The 21,120-nt window shown below is 38.2% G+C and overlaps 1 protein-coding gene across 5 annotated transcripts in view; it reads left to right on the forward strand.

The window, feature by feature from the left end:
• The window catches only part of MYO6 (myosin VI), a 394,715-nt gene that overhangs the window by 225,935 nt on the left and 147,660 nt on the right, over window positions 1-21,120 (forward strand). For all 5 annotated transcript variants that reach the window (XM_082249660.1, XM_082249662.1, XM_082249661.1 and 2 more), the window contains exon 13: window positions 19,007-19,164. In XM_082249660.1, coding sequence (XP_082105786.1) covers window positions 19,007-19,164 — 158 coding nt within the window. The remainder of the gene's footprint in view (window positions 1-19,006; window positions 19,165-21,120) is intronic.

Below are 21,120 nucleotides of genomic sequence, written 5' to 3' on the forward strand. Positions count from 1 at the left end.
GGAAACACACTACAGTTAAGATATAGATTGGTTATGAAGTTGTAGTATGGTAGTTTAAAAACCTTCCTTTATAAAGATGTAGTGAAAATACTATAATCCTCTTTCTAAATCAGGTCACATGGTTTTTCAGTCATGCTTCCTTTTTTTACTATTAAAAATAATGCAGAAGGCGGTTTGAAATGGACCTGTTTACACAAACGCATTTCTGTAACACCAGTGCATGGTAATGCACTTTCATCCCTTGCAGTGCCATTACTTTTTAATGGCCCCCCGACGCCCCTCAAAAACAATAAAGTAAAGACTATATTTTCATGTGTTGTGTATTGCAGCCCATCACATTTAAAAGGTTGCCAAATGCAGTGCCCCACCAAGCACCTCCATTGAATGAAAACCTGGTCATTCTGGTTCTGTATGATCTGAAGGGACTATTAATTTATTTCCTTCTCTCTTGTTCATTTTTTTTTTTACTTGTTTTACTCTATATGTTCCTTTAATGTTCAAAACATGTATTTTAAACTTCAAATTACTCCCATACTGTAGGTCTGTATTCTCTTTCAACTCTTCAGCTTTTTCTTCTTTACCAGGATGTGACTGACAACTTTAGTCCTAGCCACATATAGTCACATGATTGCCTGTCATTTCATGGGACTAAGGCTGTACCGAAGGCAGCCTGCAATGTTGGGATGTGGCAGTTGCATATGCATGTTGCCTCTTTGTGTCTCCTGATCCCCAATGCTTCAGGCTCTGCCAGCAGTCCTGGTACCTTACCAAGTCCAAGAAACTCTGGACCACGATTAGAGTACTGGCTGTGTTGGGCACCTGAGTTATGAGCCATGGTGGCACCAGAATGTGCAGAATCACTACCTTTTTATTGCAGTACCATTATAACAGCCCATATGAACTGTTACCCAGATCTAGACTGAAACATCAACAGTGCTGACTGCAGAACAATAATGTAAAAGACAGGTTACAATAATTATAGCATAGAAACACATTGCTATACGTGAAAAAAAAAATTGTCTTGACTCTTACTCTAAATTTCATGTTGGTTTTTCTGCCATGTTTCCAAAGAACAAAATAGGATTTTCCAACTACTCAGATGTGTTTGCTGTTCACATTTTATTCTTCAAACCACTATGCAAAATGCACCAGATTTCTTTCATTGGCTTTTCTATTCACATAATCACAACTGAGATCAAAACAGTCTGGGTTAAGGACTTTTGAAATGTTATTTGTACAGCTGGTGTTTCAAGTGAAAGGTAATTTATAGATATTTGAACATGAAAGTAGATACCTTTTTGTTGCATTACAAATTGTTTTCGATTCAATTTTTACATGATGATAATAAAACCAGTTTGAGTCGAGCACTGTTGCCAGAGCTCATTAGTGACAGTAATGTTCACTTGCCAATCGTGCTGCTTTACCTTCTGTGAATGAAATCTTATTTAGGTAAAAAAAAATTGCAACTGTTTGTGCGATGTGTACTGGAACACATTCATGATAATGTACTTTGAGCTGTATATATTTAATTCACCTAAAAAAAAAAGGGTTAAATGAAATGCAAACTGTTAATTACAATATAATTCTCTGTGAGTACAAAATAGATAAGCAATAGAAAAGGCAATTCCTTATTAATTTCCTGGTATTAGCTCATTGCCTTGGTGTAACTGTGTGCTTTACCATCCAGGTGCATGCTGTACTCGATATCTTTTCTAGATTTTCAGTGTAATCATTCATTATCTGCAGATAGTCTGTATTTTGTTAATTATATCTGAAAAATATTTATTAGCACACTGCGAGTGCTTGCATGTCACCGGCATCCTATATTATGTAATAGAGTAAGCAATGAATCAACATAAATCTACAGGCTTAGCTTTGCTGATCTGCGATTATCAGGAAATACTGTCAAGGCACTCTTCTCTCTCTCTCCTTGTGTAAAGATTCTGTCAGTCCTTGTTGTCACATAATAAATCAGGAATTTCTTACCGTAAACGACGATCCCCACATATGATAATTATATCAGAGATGTGCCTATATTTGGAATTCATAAGGTGGTTTCTGTCAAAACTGTTGTGCTTTTAAAGTGCTTTTGTCATCTTTTTTTTAATTTGTTAAAATTACACCTGAAATATTGTATTCATGTGACACCTTATAGGTGTTAGAATATTCTTAAAAGGTATATCCAGGCAAGCAGATAAATATACAACTGAAAACCCCACCTGACAGCGTAGCCAGCTCCTTGACTTGCATGGGAGAAGCACATCTTGGCCAAGAACAAGCCTTCTGTTTGGGCAACAGCAGCAAGTGATTAGCCATAATAGCTCCCTCTGCTCTTTATCATATCAGCAATTGGAAAGTATTTCCATCAGCAAAGCATAATTGGCTTACAGTACTGGTTTCCCTATCCTAATATTAATGCTGTTGTGCAGTGGAATATAAAAGGATGATAACAAGACACATTAAAGCCCAACTCCGGTACCAGGCTAGGCCTTTATTGTCCATCATATGAGTCCAGATGATGGCCACTCTAAAGGCCTTGTCACATGCGTATTTGATATTTCAATCATATGATGTGTATATATTCTGTTACGGTATTCATGCTGAGCCTGGTACTACTTATGTGACATAACCCTTGACTCTAAATTTTTGATTTGTATATGCCATGCTTTGACTTATGAATATTTTATTGTTGTGTCCTTTCCTTTGTGCAAAATGTGAAACCATAAAAACATTTTCACCTCTAAAACCCAACTCCAGCACAACTTACTCAGGTTAAGGTAGTTTTAAATTCTATTTCCCAAAAAAAGCAACCCCCTTCATGCTGGCTTTATTCTTCATACTGCAATTATATTTGTTTACATGTAGGTGGAAGTAATCTCTCTTCTGGCCCACTTGGATTTAAGGGCTGCATACCCCCTATTCCCCAGTGCTACGATTATGTCCTTGTCCCCCTCTTCTCTTGGCCACTCACAAAATTAATCCTGGAGCCCTGTGTTTTTGTTTTGTGAATGGCCTGGGGAAGCCGAGACAGGACTGTAGTGGTGGGGTCTATGAGATCTGCATTACTTGCATCCAAATGTACCAGAAGTGCAATCCCCAGCATGTAAGCAAAGAGAATTGGAAAATGTAGATAGAAGCCGGCTTGACTGTGGGAATAGAATCGAAAAATGCCTTTAACCCTGGTAAGTTTATTGCGTCTGGAGTTGGGATGTAGGGTGCTTACAATGATTGTATTTAAAATATGATTGGAGAGTCAACATCCCCAAAAGTAAATGTTTTAGTTTTAGGTAGAATAAGGTAAGCTGCATCAGCCCAAGACATCTTACATGTCTGGGGTACTCTAACAGGGAGATTGCCCTGCTAGAATTCTCAACACTTTTCTTATATACTTTGTAGGTTTTGAGTGTTCCCATCTACATTTTTATGTTCCATCATCTCCCATTGCTTTCTCTGTAACATAAATAAAAATCAACAGGGAGAGCAGAGCCCCTTATATATGACACAGCACATGTGCAGAACTGGAGGCTCCTACAGAGATCTCCCCAACAAAACCTCTAAAAAAAAAAAAAAAAAAAAAAGAAATCGTCAGGTGCTAGAATGTGTGTGTTCACTTTTGAACTCAAATTCGACAAAACCCCACTATGCTATGTATAGTCACTCATGCAGCTTTTCTAAAATGTAAATAAAATACGTCAGATCTTTCTAGGTGCTTGTTTGGAGCAGGCCCTGGGCAGACTGCAAGCAACTCTGAACAGTTTGAAATGAAAGGAATTCAGCCTGTCCCCACTGACAAAAAGGGTTACACCAAGTTTCTGTTCCTTCAAAAAAATTTCCATGGGCATTCGGGGGGCAAATATGAGAGGGCCAGTAGGCTACGGGTGAAAGACGCTGGATTAACACCCCAGCCATTAGGTCATCATAGATGCAACACCGGGTTCTAGGAAATGGGGGGGAGGGAGGGGCATGGGATTTTAATGGTGCCATAGAACAAAAAACGTATAATAAATGATTTAAACATATAAATTTTATTCCAAAAAAAAAAGGAAAAAACATTCAATAGATAAAAACATTTTTTGAGTATCATACATCGTACAAAGATCACATGATATGTGCATCAAGGACATCAATAATACAGATATATGATGGTTCCTCAGAAGTTTCTCGTGGCCGCTTCCTCAGAAGTTTCTATTACAAAAGTAAACTGTAATGAATAAATGAGTATCAAAATATAAAAATATTGAAACATTATTGCGTCAATTCCAAATTTGTTGCCGATAGTGCTAACCCCACACAGTGCCAACACCACCAGATGATGTTGAGAGAGAGAGAGCCCGGCAACATCATGTAGCCCCCCCCCCCCCCCGGCGGATGTGATGTCACCCAAAAAGGAACCACTAAGGTCATATTAAGGCAAACAAAAGGGAAGGGGAGAAAGCGAGGAAAAGGGGATTGATAAGTAGGTAAGTATAAATAAGTGCAGGTCTCATCTGTATGGGTAATTGGAAATAGACTAGGTAGGTATGATGGACCTCAATATTCAATCAATTCACTAATACTCATAGTTGTTTGATAAAAACAACATCCACTTCTGATCTGACCGTATTCACGGTTTTAATTCCTAGGGTAAGATGGTAAGTTTGAGTATCTATGGTAACATACATGATTAAATATTTTAAAAGGAACAATATAGTATTCCTACCCTAAGGAATTCAAAATGAGTGTCAAAGAAATGGATGAAACCCCCCCCCCCCCCCAGCGGTCGGGTGCAGTCTCCGGGATCAACAGATGGAAGTAAAATTCAACAATACAAAATTAAGAAAACAAATAATAAGAAAAATTTAAACCAATGCCAGTGCTACCAACTTACAATGGTCAGCTTTTATTCATATATGGAAACCCTTTAACTCAAAAGGGAAAAGAAAACCCGTGTTATAACATCTTAAAACATTTAGCTGGAGTTTGGCTTTAGTTTTTTAGTCAAGTCAATCTAAAGCTTCTGGTGCTAACAGTGTTCTTCTCAAATGAACGTTATCTGTGGCCAAAGGTGTCTCAATCGTTCCAGCAGTGGAGACAGCCAAAGAAGTGTGTTTCTGGCCAAATCACCTGGTGAAAATAGAGGAAAAAAAGCCTAAGAAAAGAAAATACATTTAAGGATTGGCAAGCTGCATTATTTAAAATTGTTGTTTTAATTGTTTGTACTGCGTTCATTTTTTTTTTTTTAAAACAATGTATGTATGTCACAAAAATAAAGTAGGTGTCATCCCAATTTAGCTGTATGAGTGAAAATGCACTTTGCATGTCACACGTATTCGTGCAGGCTGAGCACCTTTTCATCATATTTTCTGTAATACGAGGTGTCTAAAAAGTTCTGTGAATGGTGTCCAAAAACAAACCGAAGATACAAACAAATTACCTTTATTGGCCGTCCAAATGATCGCTATCCTTCACAACACACTTTTGGCAATGTTTATAAAGATTTTGGAAACTGTCAGCAAAGGCCTCTTTAGGACTCAATCGCAAAACCGCTGTCACATTCTTGGATTGCCATGTCCGCCGAACTTGCACCTTTCATGATGCTCTTCAGGCAGGGAAATGAAAAGAAGTTTGCTGGTGCCTCTTTTTGGGTCACGGGGAATACCATTCTATCAATTGCCGCTTGGATTCCCGATCGAACTTGTAGCACTAGGTATCATCCCCTGTGACAATGGTTTGCAGAAAAGATGGATCCTGGTCACACATGGTAATGAAATCTCCAGAGGTTTCTATCCGTTTTGCTTTCTGTTTGTCTGTCAGCTTGTGGAACACAAACTGCAAACAAATCTTTTGCTTACCCAAATTTTTGCGCACGATGGTGCGCATCTGGTCCTTGCTAATGCCCAATTCCTCCATCATCAATCATAGAATCAGTTGCCGATCTCGTGCCAGCATTTGTGGCACTCACTCGATCATGATAACCTTGTTTTTTTTTTCCTAGTATGGCTTTAACTTGCCTATATTATAAGAAACTTTTAATATGAAATATATTTTATTACATTTTAACTTTTAATTATATTTTGCAGTTCAGGCTTCAGAATTGCAATATTTATCTGCATCACATATGTAAATGAATGATTCAGGGATAAAATATGTTTATAGGGCAACTGCCATATTTAGAGGCTAAGTCTACTTTTTTTGACCATGTTTAAGACTGCACCAGTATTTAGGGTAAACATAAAACATGGTTACATTTCCCAGCCCCCACCCTCAACCACCCCACCCCCACTTACCTGAATTGGGGGTTGTTCTTCCCATGGCATTTTTTATTATTCTAAGGGCCTGATAATGGGAGACTGCAAGTCCCATCTTCCACAGGGGCAGATGACCTCAAATTTTATTGACGCATAAATGTGGTGACTTCACCATACTGAAAGTCCATTTATTTTTCCATTCAGCCCCATGACCAAAGGTTGGTTCCTTTGTATGGTCCTGGAGCTCAGTAAGAGTCTACAGGAGCATGTGCATTGCACATACAATGCACTGGTCACGACTCTGGTGCTCTACATGCTCCAATGCAAAAAAAATACATATTTTTATTAATGTGGGTGCAATTATTCATTTTTTTTTCCCCAAAAGATGGACTATGCTTTTTATTGTCAGAGTTTTGAATCAATAATCAACTCCTTAACCTTGGAGCATCAACAAATCCCTCTTTAAAGCAAATCTGCTTAAGATATAAATCAAGTCGTATGAAGTTAAGTGATTATTCATTGACTAAATGATGAGGACAAATAGGAAACAAACTGATCAATGCTTTTTCATTTAAGCAAAATCATCCTTGGATAGCTTTAGTATGTGAAATGTATCCGTTTTATTTTGCACATGCTACAAAAGGTACTAAATGCATCCTATTTAACATATGATTTATTCATTTTGAAATATTTTTTTATAAACTTTAAAGATGAGCTCTATGGTTCTGTCACTCCCAGTGCTCATTTAGTCCCATGCAGCACACCTAGTATACTGCTTTTGGAATCTCAAATGTATGTATGAGGGCCACAAGGAATTCAAGTTCCAAAGATCTTCTCTAAGTGCAGTATTTTTTTCAAAGGCAATCAACACAATAAAACACTTTGTTGCAGCAGTCAAAAGTCTGTTTAGAGAAATACCTTGAGTTCCTTAAACATTTTTTAAGCCCAAGAACAACATTGTAATATTTATTCTTTTTATTTAAACAGAAGAATGGGTTTAGGTAGAAAAAAAAAATTTCACCTAGATGGATGCAGCATTGACCCAAAGCTGTATCTGTCCTCCACCGGCTCTGCACTGAGAACTGAGCGATCAAACATGGCTGATCTCTCAGCTCTTAATCCTTAGGCTCTGCCCCTCCAGTGCTCACTGGAGCCCTGAGCTGTGGAGGCGACGGGAGCAGCTTGCTCAGGTTCTCAGCTTGGTCCAGCCAACTTGGTGAATCCCGAACATATAGTCAGGATCTTTTCAGAGCCTTGACTGCCTCTGTGACATCAGCTGACAATAGGCTTTCGCTCACTGTCGGCTGAAAACGGGTCACAGGAGTGCAGATGAACTGCACTCATTTGATACATAGAAGTACAGCCCTAAAAGCTTTGACTATACTTCTCCTTTTAAGGGACACCGGATCGGTGGGTATTTTGATGCAACTGGGTTATACCGCTGCCTTCAAGGGAGACCATTGGGTAGCTAGGTATAATCTCTGCCACTCCCAGCGTGCCTCAGATTTTTGCTAGGAGCATGAATTATTTTTCTCTACTGAGAAAATTATCCTCATTTTTTTGTTTTTTACTAGCCTTTTTTCTTTTCTCAAAATATTTTTTCTGTTTCGTTCATTGACAGACATAGCTCCTCATCTTCTTGACTATGTTGGTTATACTGCCCCCTACAGGAGTAGGACACTAGGCAGAAAAGAACATGACTATGCCTATGGGGCAGTCCCAGGCGGTATACTCCCACTCTCTGCTATAGGTACTTTAGCAGCGGTAGTGCTCTGTGCTGGGCCTTGTGGTGCCACTTGCGGTGGGGTGTCCCTTGCAGTGTGACACACCTTTTTTGTGTGGGTTCCTCTCTCCATTAATGGAGTCCCTGGAGCCCGGGTCTGGACAACTGACTGCGCTGATGGCTGTCCTGGTGGTGTCCAAGGTAGATTTGGTCCTGGAAAAATGGGCAAGCAAAATGCATCCCCCGCCTTCACCTTCTTCCTCTGTCTCATCAGATCCTAAATCTGATTAGGCCGCCGTGGATGGGAGTTACCCTTCTGGGTCTCCATCCACACACCTTGCGTGCTCAGATAGTGGGGATGATTCCTTTGCTCCTCTAGCCGCGCATGAAAGACTGTCTGTCTCAGCAGTAGTCCTGCGGCGTATTATCCGGCTGATGTTAGTGACCCTCCCAGCAAGTGTCTAGTGGCAGATTGCGCATCACACTATAAGTTGCCTATCACCGCCATTCCAGTATAGCGTCTACAGCTGTGTAATTTGTAGATGCTATAGAATTCACAATAAACAATATACACTTAATGGGATTTTCTTTTACCAAAAACATGCGGCAGAATACATTTTGGCTTTAATTTATAAAGAAATTTGATTATTATTTTTTTTTTTTTAATTGGATATGTTTTCTAACAACATCATTTTCGGTATTTTCTTTTTATTATATTAAAAAAATGAAAAAGAAAAACCCAGTGGCAATCAAATATCACCAAAAGAAAGCTCTATTTGTGTCGAAAAAATATGTTTCATTTGCGTTCAGTGTTGCGCAATTGCCTGTTAAAGTAGCACAATGCCAGTTAAAGTAGTTTTATTTGCGTGCAAATGACCAGACAGTTGCCAGTTAAAGTAGCACAGAGCTGAATAGCAAAAAATGGTCTGGTCGTGAAGGGGGTAAAACCTTTTGGTGGTTAAAGTGATATCACACTGTATTGTGATTGTGAGCTTTTTTTAATTGATAGCGCACCTTATTGAGGTTATACAAGTATGCGTGCCTACTCTTAAAGTTCAGAAGTGGATGAGCAGCATGAAGCCCTACTTTGAAAAGCCACTATCCACTATCACAGGGTCAGAGATTAACAGCTGCTCTGTTGTCTGCACCCTTGCTGCTGGCATTGTTTATTAATCCAGATCCACAAAAAAAGCCATCAGTTACAAACAAACTCTCATTGCCGTAAAATTGCTGATGAACAATATATAAAGAGACAGCAGGATTATAACAGCAGTAGATCACCTGACTGCTGCATGACGTGTGCAGTGAAAGGCCAGCTATAGGTGGAAGCAGGGGCCATCTGCTTGTTACTGATGTTTGCAGTGTTTGTTTCCCGATCAGAAGCCTGGGAGGGCACTGAAAGAAGACATGGGGCTAGATGAACAAGGAATAATCAAGTGTTTTAAAGTGGATGTAAACCTGATTCATAAAATTTGACCAGGGCACATTTATCTGTAGTGTTTACTTATCTCTTTCCAAAGCCCTGAGTCCCATATCTGTTATCAGCATATTAACTTCTGACAAATTCTCTGAGATGGGAGATAAAAGCAGCTGAAAATTTGTGTCGGGATAGGAGCTATAAATAGATTAACAGAGAGCTGGTCTATTCCCAGCACAGCTCTGCACATTCCTTCTTTCCTCTGCCTATGTGGAGTGGGGGTGTGTGTCTTTCCTCCAATCAGCTGTCACACAGTGTATGTCAAGACTACACTCCCACAGCTGAAACCGGAAGAAAAAAAATTCCAACACGATGTATACTTTCTAAACAGTATACTATATAAAGCTTATGACAGCAGGTATACAAATAAAACTTACATTGGGAGATTTTTTCATCTCTGTGTATCATCTGAGGCTGTTCACTTCACTGGGTATAGGAGAGGGTTTACATCCACTTAAGCATGATGATGGTAAAGGAAAGTGCAATGATTCACCACGTGAAGTCACATGCAACATTTGGCACATTTCTTGTTCCTTGGAATTTTAGGATTTTAATACAACACTGAACTATTACTTAAAGTCAAGTGACACTCGAGATGTAAACCAATGGAAAAAAAGTCATTAATTGTCTTTAATTCCTAAAGTTTGGAGGTTGTTGGAGTTTTGTCACTAATGGAAATTAGCTTTTTAAGAGGATTATGGGATATAAGCAGCCAGTAGCATTAAATAGCACAGGTTATGTCGAGCAAATCTGAACAAATCAAATAAAATACACTAAGGTTAATTATGGTAAAAATAGAACAAGTTACCCGATGAATGAATATGCAAAGAGGAGTGGGTATTGGAGCTGCTCTGTTTTACCTTCAAGTGTTAGTAATAATTGATTAGATAAACATATGACTGTAAAAATACAAAAATGCATATAATTATATATATATATATATATATATATATATATATATATATATATATATATACATAGTGATTTTTGTGCAAACAAAAGCAAGTGCCAAGTGAAAATAATCAATATATTATTATAGATACAAACACTTGATGAAATAAATAGCCCTAAGCAAGTACCCAGTGAAAATATTAAATATTATTAACACATAATGAAATCAATTGTGCCTTAAAAATATCATTGTGCTCATAAAATTTTAAGTGACCAATAGCATATAAAGTGACCAGTGATACCAATCATATGTCCTTTTGCAGAAAAAAAAAAATTATATATATATTTAAATATATATATTGTCCATCCATTCGTACAATATTCCACCCTTCATTAAGAGTAAATATTTCCTAACACATCCTGTGATATATATAACTCCTTTTACTCATGTATATTAGTAGCAGGGAAGAACGCCCTTCCCCTCTCTTTTTTAATCTTTTTAATCTCAAGGCCAGGGTTTAAACTGTGCTCATTTATTATGCCAGACCACCATTATGCTGGTTTGCTTCAAATTGTATATGCTCCTTTGGGGTATAAACAGTGGGTATAAAAAGTCTACAGATCCCTGATAAAATATCAGTTTTCTGTGATGAGAAAAAAAAAGAAAAAAGCTACAGTAAATCATTTCAGAATTTTTCCACCTTTTTAATGTGACCTGTAAACTGTACAACTCAGTTGAACAACAAACTGAAATCTTTTAGGTGGGAGGTAAAAATAAAACACTAAAATGGTTGCATAAGTGTGCACACCCTTTAACTAATAATTTGTTGAAGCACCTTTTGATTTTATTACAGCACTTAGTGATTATTTTCACCGGCACTTGCTTTTTTGCAAAAAATTCACTATATATACAGTTATATGCATTTTTTTTTTTGTATTTTTATAGTCATATGTTTATGTAATCAAATATTACTGGGCAAGATATGATATATGGCAAATTCAGTTCAACACTCTGAGGTAGAGCAGAGCAGCGCCAATACCCACTCCCCTTTGCAAATTCACTTATCAGACACTACTACGGTAGGTAGTCCAAGTGGGGGCAGCAGCTCTATATTACCAACATCCATAGCGCGGAACACACATGAACAAACCAAGTTAACCGGTGAGCTGGCAGAGATGGGAAGACGCAACAAAAAAAAAAATAGTACTATTAGTTGTCTCATCCAGTGGATTGCATTGAGAGCTTCAGAGTAAGTTTGTTTAGGATCAATAAATGTAAAACAAGTTAATCCATGCATAGCTAAGTTTGGCTTTCACAGATTTTACTTTTAAGCGAAGGATATAAACCTTACACCTGAACCAAACGTTACAAAAGATTGCTTACAAAGGTGAGGTTTTTGAATGGTTTCTTCTGTTCAATGCTTTGCAGTGGTGAACAGAACACTTGTGATCCACAGATCAATACTCTCAAAATTGGTGTGAATTTCCCTTGTGGACTTAACAAATCACTTAAAAAAATCACAATCTAATCATTTACTCTTATAATTTTTCCTAAAGGTTTTAACTGATTTCCTGTGACATAAATCCAGATGAAAAGGAGAGACATTTGATTCTCTTTCTATAGCATGAAAAAAACAAAAACACGTATTTACCATAAAACAAAGACAATTATACCAGACTTTAAATGAAACCTATGTGGGAGCTGCCACTATTTACTATTAATCAGAAGGATTTCTTTATTTTAGATAAGTGCAAACCTCTAAGCATAGATGGGAAAATGCAGCATACTTTCATGTGCCTTCAGCTCGCATTTGGCCTTAGTTTCGTGCTTCTGAGATTCTTCTTATTGACCTCCTTCTAAGGTGCCTATTTGTCCCTATTGACCTATATGGGGACAGGCAGTTCTAAAATTAGCAATAGCCCATACACACAAGCCCTAAACTGTACCTCAACCCGATAGAACACCTTTGGGATTAATCAGAGTGGAGACTACAAGCTAGGCCTTCTCTCCAATATCCATGCCTGACCTCACAAATGTGCTTCTGGAAGAATGGTCAAACATTCTCCTAGACATTCTCCTAAACCTTGTGTACGCCCCTTCCCAGAAGTGTTGAAGCTGTTCTAGCTGCAAAGGGTGGGCCAAATTTATATTGAATCCTAAGGGCTAAGACTGGGATGCCATTAAAGTCTATGCGTATAAAGGCAGGTGTCCCAATACTTTTGACAATATAGTGTATATGCACTCACCATCCACTTTATTAGGTACAGCTGTTCAATTGCTGGTGACACAAATTGGTAATCAGCCAGTCACAGGGCAGCAACTCAATGCATTTAGGCATCTAGATGTGGTGAAGGTGACTTGCTGAAGTTCAAACTGAGCTTTAGAATGGGGGAAGGAAGGTGATTTAAGTGGCTTTGAACGTGGCATGGTGGTTGGTGCCAGATGGGCTGGTGTTTGTATTTCAAAAACTGCTGATCTACTGGGATTTTCACACACAAGCAGCTCTAAGGTTTACAGAAAATGGTCCGAAAAAGAGTAGATATCCAGTGAGCAGGAGCTTTGTGGACGAAAACACCTTGTTGATGTCAGAGGAGCATGCGCAGACTTGTTTGAGATAATTGTATAATTTTAAATTTTTTTTATTTTTTACCGTAAGCTCTAAACTATTTTAAAATTGAATATAAAATTTACCGGCATACTAAGCAAAGTCTATTTAGCACTTGTAGATTTTTTTTTTTAAACGCCAGTCCCACAGGAAACTGATTTACTCTGTGAGTGCTGCAGACATTTTAGGTTGCTCGAGGCACTAAACTAAACTCTTTTATTTGTTTACAGTCCTGAAAGTTGAATATGTAAAGTTAAGCTGTCCCTTTGGTATAAAGAAATGAGTTAATATTTTCCCACTCCGTTATGAATTATGGGGTGTTATAAGCTTGGAACAGCATGGGGGAAATTAATTCATTTAATGGGTATATATACATTTTTTTTATCATTTATTGAGCGAGGTCAGTGATGTTGATGTTTTTACATAGACTCCCACACTGTGTAAAAAAAAAACGACAGGTATGTTTCATAAGTAACCAGTTAACTAACCTGTTTCTGTATCAAGATATCTTTGCATAGGCCTTTAATCAAACAATCTTGTGACTATCAGTCCTTGTAATGCATGTAAATGATTGTATCAGGAGACCTCCGCTAAGTTTTTTTTTTTTTTTTATCTGCTATTCTTTTTATGACAATAGGGAAGAATGGATATAACTTGACTTGTCCCAGTCCTACAAAAAATGATATTCTGATAACTACTTAGGGATTTGGAAGATTTTAGATTTGAAGATACTCCTAGACTATTTGGATATTGGGTACCAGAGATCTTGGAAGACTGAACATATCCAGATTGTGTTTTCAAACCAATATATAGGTTTCCTTAATAGAAAAGCTGCCATCGCTATTGGAGATTGATTGAATGCTCAGGGTGTATTTGACCACCTTCAGACATCTTCAGTATCTTACAAAAGTGAGTACATCCCTCACATTTTTGTAAATATTTTATTATATCTTTTCCTGTGACAACACTAAAGAAATGACACTTTGCTACAATGTAAAGTAGTGAGTGTACAGCTTGTATAACAGTGTAAATTTGCTTTCCCCTCAAAATAACTCAACACACAGCCATTAATGTCTAAACCGCTGGCAACAAAAGTGAGTACACCTCTAAGTTAAAATGTCCAAATTGGGCCCAAAGTGTCAATATTTTGTGTGGCAATCATTTTTTTCCAGCGCTGTCTTCACCCTTTTGGACATTGAGTTCACCAGGGCTTCACAGGTTGCCACTGGAGTCCACTCCTCCATGAAGACATCATGGAGCTGGTGGATGTTAGCGGACCTCTTCCACCTTTCCGTTTGAGAATGCCCCACAGATGCTCAATAGGGTTTAGGTCTGGAGACATGCTTGGTCAGTCCATCACCTCTACCCTCAGCATATTTAGCAAGGCAGCGGTCGACTTGAAGGTGTATCTGGGGTCATTATCATGTTGGAATACTGCCCTGTGTCCCAAGCCCCTGAAGGGAGGAGACCATGCTGAGCTTCAGTATGTCACAGTACATGTTGGCATGCATGGTTCCCTCAATGAACTGTAGATGAACTGTAGCTCCCCAGTGCTGGCAGCACTCATGCAGCTGCAGACTATGACACTCCCACCATCATGCCTGACTGTAGGCAAGACACACTTGTCTTTGTACTCCTCACCTGGTTGCCGCCACACACACTTGACATCATCTAAACCAAATAAGTTTATCTTGGTCTCATCAGACCACAGGACATGGTTCCAGTAATCCATGTCCTTAGCCTGCTTGTCTTCAGCAAACAGTTTTCGGGCTTTCTTGTGCATCATCTTTTAGAAGAGGCTTCCTTCTGGGGCGACAGTCATGCAGACCAATTTAATGCAGTGTGCGATATATGGTCTGAGCACTGACAGGCTGACCTCCCCCCCCCACCTCTTCAACATCTGTAGCAATGCTGGCAGCACTCGAACGTCTATTACCCAAAGACAACCTCTAGATCTGATGATGAGCACATGTACTCAACTTCTTTGGTTGACCATGGCGAGGCCTGTTCTGAGTGGAACCTGTCCTGTTAAACCACTGTATGGACTTGGCCACCATGCTGCAGCTCAGTTTCAGGGTCTTGGCAATCTTCTTATAGCCTAGGCCATCTTTATGTAGAGCAACAATTCTTTTTTTTTTTTTTTAGATCCTCAGAGAGTTCTTTGCCATGAAGTGCCATGTTGAACTTCCAGTGACCAGTAGGAGAGAGTGAAAGCAAAAACACCAAATTTAACACATTGGGCCCAGTTTGGACATTTTAACGTAGGGGTATACTAACTTTTGTTGCCAGCGGTTTAGACACTAATGGCTGTGTGAGTTATTTTGAGGGGACAGCAAATTAACACTGTTATACAAGCTGTACATTCACTACTTTACATTGTAGCAAAGTGTCATTTCTTCAGTGTTGTCACATGAAAAGATATAATAAAATATTTACAAAAATGTGAAGGGTGTACCCACTTTTGTGAGATACTATATATGCGAGTATGTGTGTGTGTGTGTATGTATGTATATATATATTACATTTTTTTTATATGCCAACAATTAAAGTTATCCTGGAATCTTATTTGGTTTTGGTCTGGTGCTTCCTTCTGTATTTCTATGCTTTTTTATATTCAAGGCTTGTAGGACTGAAAGGAATCCAATTTACTTGTTTTATGGGGTGTATGTATAAAAATAAAATTGCAGAGCTACTTGTCCTATGAAAGTGCATGTACATTAGTTCTGTGTGAATACTGGCAAAATCAAATGTTACTTGTAGATTTCTCTCCAAGTTGAATGTTCTTCATTCATAAGATTAGGAGTCTGGGAAAATACTGCATTGTGACTACTAGATGATGAGGAAATGTGTAATTATTTAAAATATTAACATATTTTCTATGATTGTCGGATCCATTCTAGTGGCCAGGATGCTGTCATTTTTGGATTCATGCTAGCCCCATGCACACTGTTTGCCCAGCTCTTCTAAACACTTTTCTGCTGGCAGAAAAAAAGTGGCTTCAAAAACGCGACTAAGGTCTGCCAATCGTTTGTGTATTTATTCATTTCTTTGGCCAGAATATTAAATGATTTTGATCACTAAAATAAACGAATGCTCAAGCACTAAATGCGCCTAGTGCTTAGGCGCATTTTGCAATTTTTCTGCCAAAACACTCCTTTCCTAAAGGTGTAGGTGATGTTTTTTTTTTCTGCCTATAAATGCTCTTGCCTCAAAACATCTGCAAATGCCTATGTGTGCATGGGCACATAGGGGTTGATTTACTAAAACTAAAGCGTGCAAAATTTGGTGCAGCTGTGCATGGTAACCAATCAGCTTCTAACTTCAGCTTGTTCAGTTAGGCTGGGGTTCTCACATGCTGCGGCTCACAGCAGGGGTCCGGTGCATCCCTGTTCTCTGAACCGGGTGCAAATTTTTGCCTGAATTAGCACCTGCTTCAGAGCCAAAGATGCACAGGACCCTTTCCAAATGCAGACTGCGGCCCCCCGGAGCTGTGTGAACTGGCTTCATCGAGAGCCGGTCACACTCTCCTGTCATGCGAATTGTGAACCCAGCCTTAAGCTGGCCATACACTACCCGAAAATATCGGGCAAACTCCTTTTCGAAAAGCAAAAAATTGGCCGTGAGACCAGACGATCGTGCCATCAAGTAATGACCGAATTTCGAACGATAAATCATTCAATGGACATAAATGAATCTGTTTTTTGTTCAGTTTGTCACATATGCCTAGTGCAAACAGGTCGGCCGAGAAACACAACCTTTCAATTTATTGTTAGTTTATCATTCGGCCGGCAGATTTTCAAAACTGTTCCTTCGATTTTTTTGGCTCTGAAAAGTTAAAAACGATTTTCTATTTGTGCCCATTAACTCGACGAAAAACGAACGATCGGACCAAATTACAGATTTTCGAAAGCTCTTTTGGCTAGTGTATGGCCAGCATTAGACTTTGAGAATAAAACCTAGGATTTGATTGGTTTCTATGCACCGCTGTACCAGATTTTGCACTCTCCAGTTTTAGTAAATCTAACTCATAGCCTAAAATGGAAGGGCCGAAAAAAGAAAAAGTCAAACGTCTGTGAAACAGGGATTTTTGAGCTGCAGTGTTTATATGACCTACCGTATATAAGTGTTAGGAATCCATTAATTCAGTGTCCTGAGTAATATGTAACCTGAACAGTTCAGGAGCGAGTCCCTGTAGTTGTCAGTCACATTGTCCACATCTCTTTTGTATCCTAGTGTCCATGGAGAGCTGTTATAATTAGGGACAGATAACTGTTTGTTTGTAGATTGGGGCATACAAAAAAAAAGCATGTGCAATAATTTTTAGATTTTGTTCCTAAATTACATTTTGACATTATCGGTTTTAAAAATCTGTGAACACAGGGCATTTAACTACTTTTGCTGTTTATCTTTCCATATCTAAAATGTATGTCAGAAAGATATTAATCTTAAAGGATTAGCGCTGTAACAGTCTGTGCAGCCTAAAGTATGTTGCATATAAATATCCCATATTGTTGCAGTTTAGTAGTCCGTTATGGTATTTTATAAAAATAAATGTGGTACTGTGCAGCTTTGAGGCTTGTGTATCTATTTATTTAATATGCATTAAGTATACCTGGCTCAGAAATCTGCCCAAAGCCTCTTGCATCAACTTCCATATTGCTTTTCTTTCTATAGTATACTGACACTCCATTTCTCCAGGGTTTACAGCAGTGCTGTTTTTTTTTTTTTTTTTTCCTGTGCTCATCAGTAGAGGCTCAGCCATGTATAGCAGTAACCTGGCTCACACTAAGTACTAATCATTTCACCAACGAAGTTTCAAATAGAACTGAAAATATTCACTGCTAGTGGCCCTTGAGGGCTGGAGTTGATCAATACAGCTGTAGTGTGAATCTCAAATAACTAGAATGTTTGCATCATACATAACTAAAGTGGATGCAGACTAAGCAAACCACATCTGGGTCTATGAGGTCAAGAGGTCCAGTAATAACTGTCTGTTTCTCCTTTTCTCATGCACATGTACGCTCATTATATTCTGTACAGAAATGAGCAGTATTCTTTTTATTGCTTACTGTAACATCATGCAGTCTGTTTTTTGAGGCATAGTTGAAATTTCTGTATTCGATATAAGGAACCATAGTTTAAATTCCACTTCTACCCTATTACACTTTAGGCATATACATTTTTAGCATTGTAACCAGATATGGCAAATACATAAAAGGGAATTAATTAAAAAATAAGCATGTTTTAAAAGAATAAATACAGTAGTGTTTATGCACCACCCTGCCATATCAAAAGTCAACATGCCATAGTAAAGAGTAGTAATCCTTCAGAGACAATCCTGAGTTTATGGTAAGGCTGTCCCTTTTCTAGGAAGAGATCCCAGCCTTATGATCTTTTTCCTTTTGATAATTGTTGACAACAAGTCCCATTTTTACTGGCCAAGTTGCATGCTTAATCTGTTGGCAAACATATTTTCAATCCTAATCCAAAAAAGGCATTGTGAGTTAAGAATATATAGTTTATAAATAGGATGATCAGATTAATTATTACGCATGAATATTTATGTGTGCTTGGATTATGGCGGCTTTATGTATACCCCCATAAACATTAATGTGTATTGTGCTGTAGGTGTATGTGATTATTCCACTTTAGTAGAATAATTTCTGAAGTTGAAAAAGATATATTTAATATGATTGTGCTAATTTGACATTTATTTATTATCCCACTCATTAAATAGATTACTTGTGTTCACATTGGTGAACAGTATGGAGCTTAGTGATTAACACCCAAAACCAACATTTTATTTGCCTTGCTTTTTCTGCTATTGGATCATAGATTGAAGTTAATGGTATTTTGTGGAGTGTTGTTAAATTTTTTTTGTAAAAATGACTGAATAGAATAGTTGCAAAATAGTTTCGAGATTTTGTTTTAACCAAACTGTTGGCTGGTAAAGTTTTTCTTCTCTAGCATCTGAAATTCTTGGTAGGATACATTTTCATGTGTCTTTCTCTCTCTAGTTTTGCATTCAGTTTAAAATGATTTTTATGAGTAAATGACTAATGTCCAACTATCTGTGTTTTAGGGTGCCTCTGAAAGTAGAGCAGGCAAATAATGCCCGTGATGCTCTGGCAAAGGCGGTGTATAGCCGACTTTTTGATCACGTGGTTAACCGGGTAAACCAATGCTTTCCATTTGAGAGGTCCTCTTTCTTCATTGGAGTTTTAGATATTGCTGGTTTTGGTAAGTAAACAACATAGTTATTTATTTTTTTTTTGTTTATATGGACTTTTGTTTATATGGACTGAAACATGCCAAGCAGCCATTTACAATCAGGGTAAGTAACTATAAATGGCTTTAACAGATTTTTTTCTGCCCATATATCTTTAGCAGTGTATCTTCTGCCTGGTCACCATTTTCTTTGAATGTTATTTACAGTGCTCAATTAGGAGACTAACGTGTGTTTTTTTTTTTTTTTTGCAAATAATGTTAGAATTTGGGTGCCCATGCACTTGATCCTGCTGGGGGTGGTTGCCGATCTATTTTTTGCTCTTCCAAAATGCTTCGCCCATCAGAATCCTTCTGAGGAAAATTTCTTGCCTAACTGGGTTCTTACTGTGGAAGTGAAATTGGAGGATAATTCTGTGTTCATTGACACAGTAGGCAAGAGGTTAGAGGCCCTCTAAAGCTCCCTTTATCTAAATCCTAACTTCATTCTTATGCCTCCTCTGTCCACAGTTAGTTAGACCCTATGTTCCTACGCTACTGCTTGAATAGCCTGGCAGATACACTTCATCAAGCCTTCCCATTCACACTTGCAGGATTCTTTGACTTAAATGCTAGTCAGCTTAACTCCCGTGGCTAAAACTCCTTTCTAAAAGTGGGGGGATGTCTTATGGCTTTCTGGTTGAGTCTGTCAAGCCTTCTTAAGTAGTTCATTTTTTGTGGTGGTGTTTGCTGTATTGCCCACCCTTCAGTGTGATGGCTTTTAGATATCCCAATCATAATAAAAAGCCTGTTTCCTGCACTGGATGACGAGGGAAATCAGATATTTGGCTTATCAGTAAAATCTGTTTTATGGAGTACAGTTTAAGACACCGATCACTCCCTCCTGTTCTTATGATCTGTTTTTTTGCTACAAAAATTACACTAGCTAGGGGTGGGGGGGGGGGGGGGGGGGTTGTCCGTGCAGCTTTCCTTTTTTGCCAGTGTCCAATCATCTAAAGGTAAGTTGTATATGGACCATGTTGTAATGCTCAAGGGGCCTTCTAATCTGTAGGATTTTTGAATTAGCAATAAAATCAGTACGACACAGGTAACTGATTTTATTGCTAATTCAGAGATCCTATTTTTGCTGACATTACAATATGTGATATTTCAAGCATCCCGAATAACATTTTGTTTGTGTTATTGGTGCTGTTATATTATATTTTTACTCAATAATACATTTCAGGGGCAGTAGTCAGTTCTCTTCAGTCTTTGCTTCCTGCATTGACCTTGTCAAATCACAAGTAAATGAGAATCCAGACTTGCTTTATCTGCCAAAGCGACTGTCCTTTTGGTCTGCTGATGTGTAGATTTGTGCTGCCATGTTACAGTATGTGCCTTGCATTAACCACCATTCATCATAGAAATGAATGCAGTTGAGCTGACAGCTGCTGTTAAAGTCAGCCTCGGAGGCTTGAAGATCTCAGATACTCACACCCGTTTATATACGTATTAGTGAGTAAATAACTAATTGTTCATGATAAATAACCATTCAAAGTTTACTGCATCTGTATATCAATGTAGGAAGTTATGGGCTAAACCAGATGCTTTGAAAAGTGTAGAGATCAATACTTCTCAATTTAGACTGACACTCACCAGGTGTCTTATTACGCAAGGTCTATAGCCCGCTGTACACATCACTGTCAAATACACTAAAGATGTATCCTCTGCAGATCTACAGCCAGTTCTGACAGCTAGCTAGAGAGAGCAATAGAAAAGACAAAACTAATATAGTGTGTTATTTCCGGATGAATTTTGCAATTGAACTAAATGCGGTGGAACACTATTTATATGTTACATATTATTAAATAACTCCTATTGCTAAAATGATAAAGTGCATGTAAACCCCCACAATACCTGTTGATCCTGTTAGAAACCTAGTGAGCTTTTGTCTTATGCACACAGGAGTAAAAAAAACGCAGCTTTTACAGG

This window comes from Pelophylax lessonae (assembly GCF_965119305.1).
Source record: "Pelophylax lessonae genome assembly, chromosome: 3".
NCBI classification, from domain to species: domain Eukaryota; kingdom Metazoa; phylum Chordata; class Amphibia; order Anura; family Ranidae; genus Pelophylax; species Pelophylax lessonae.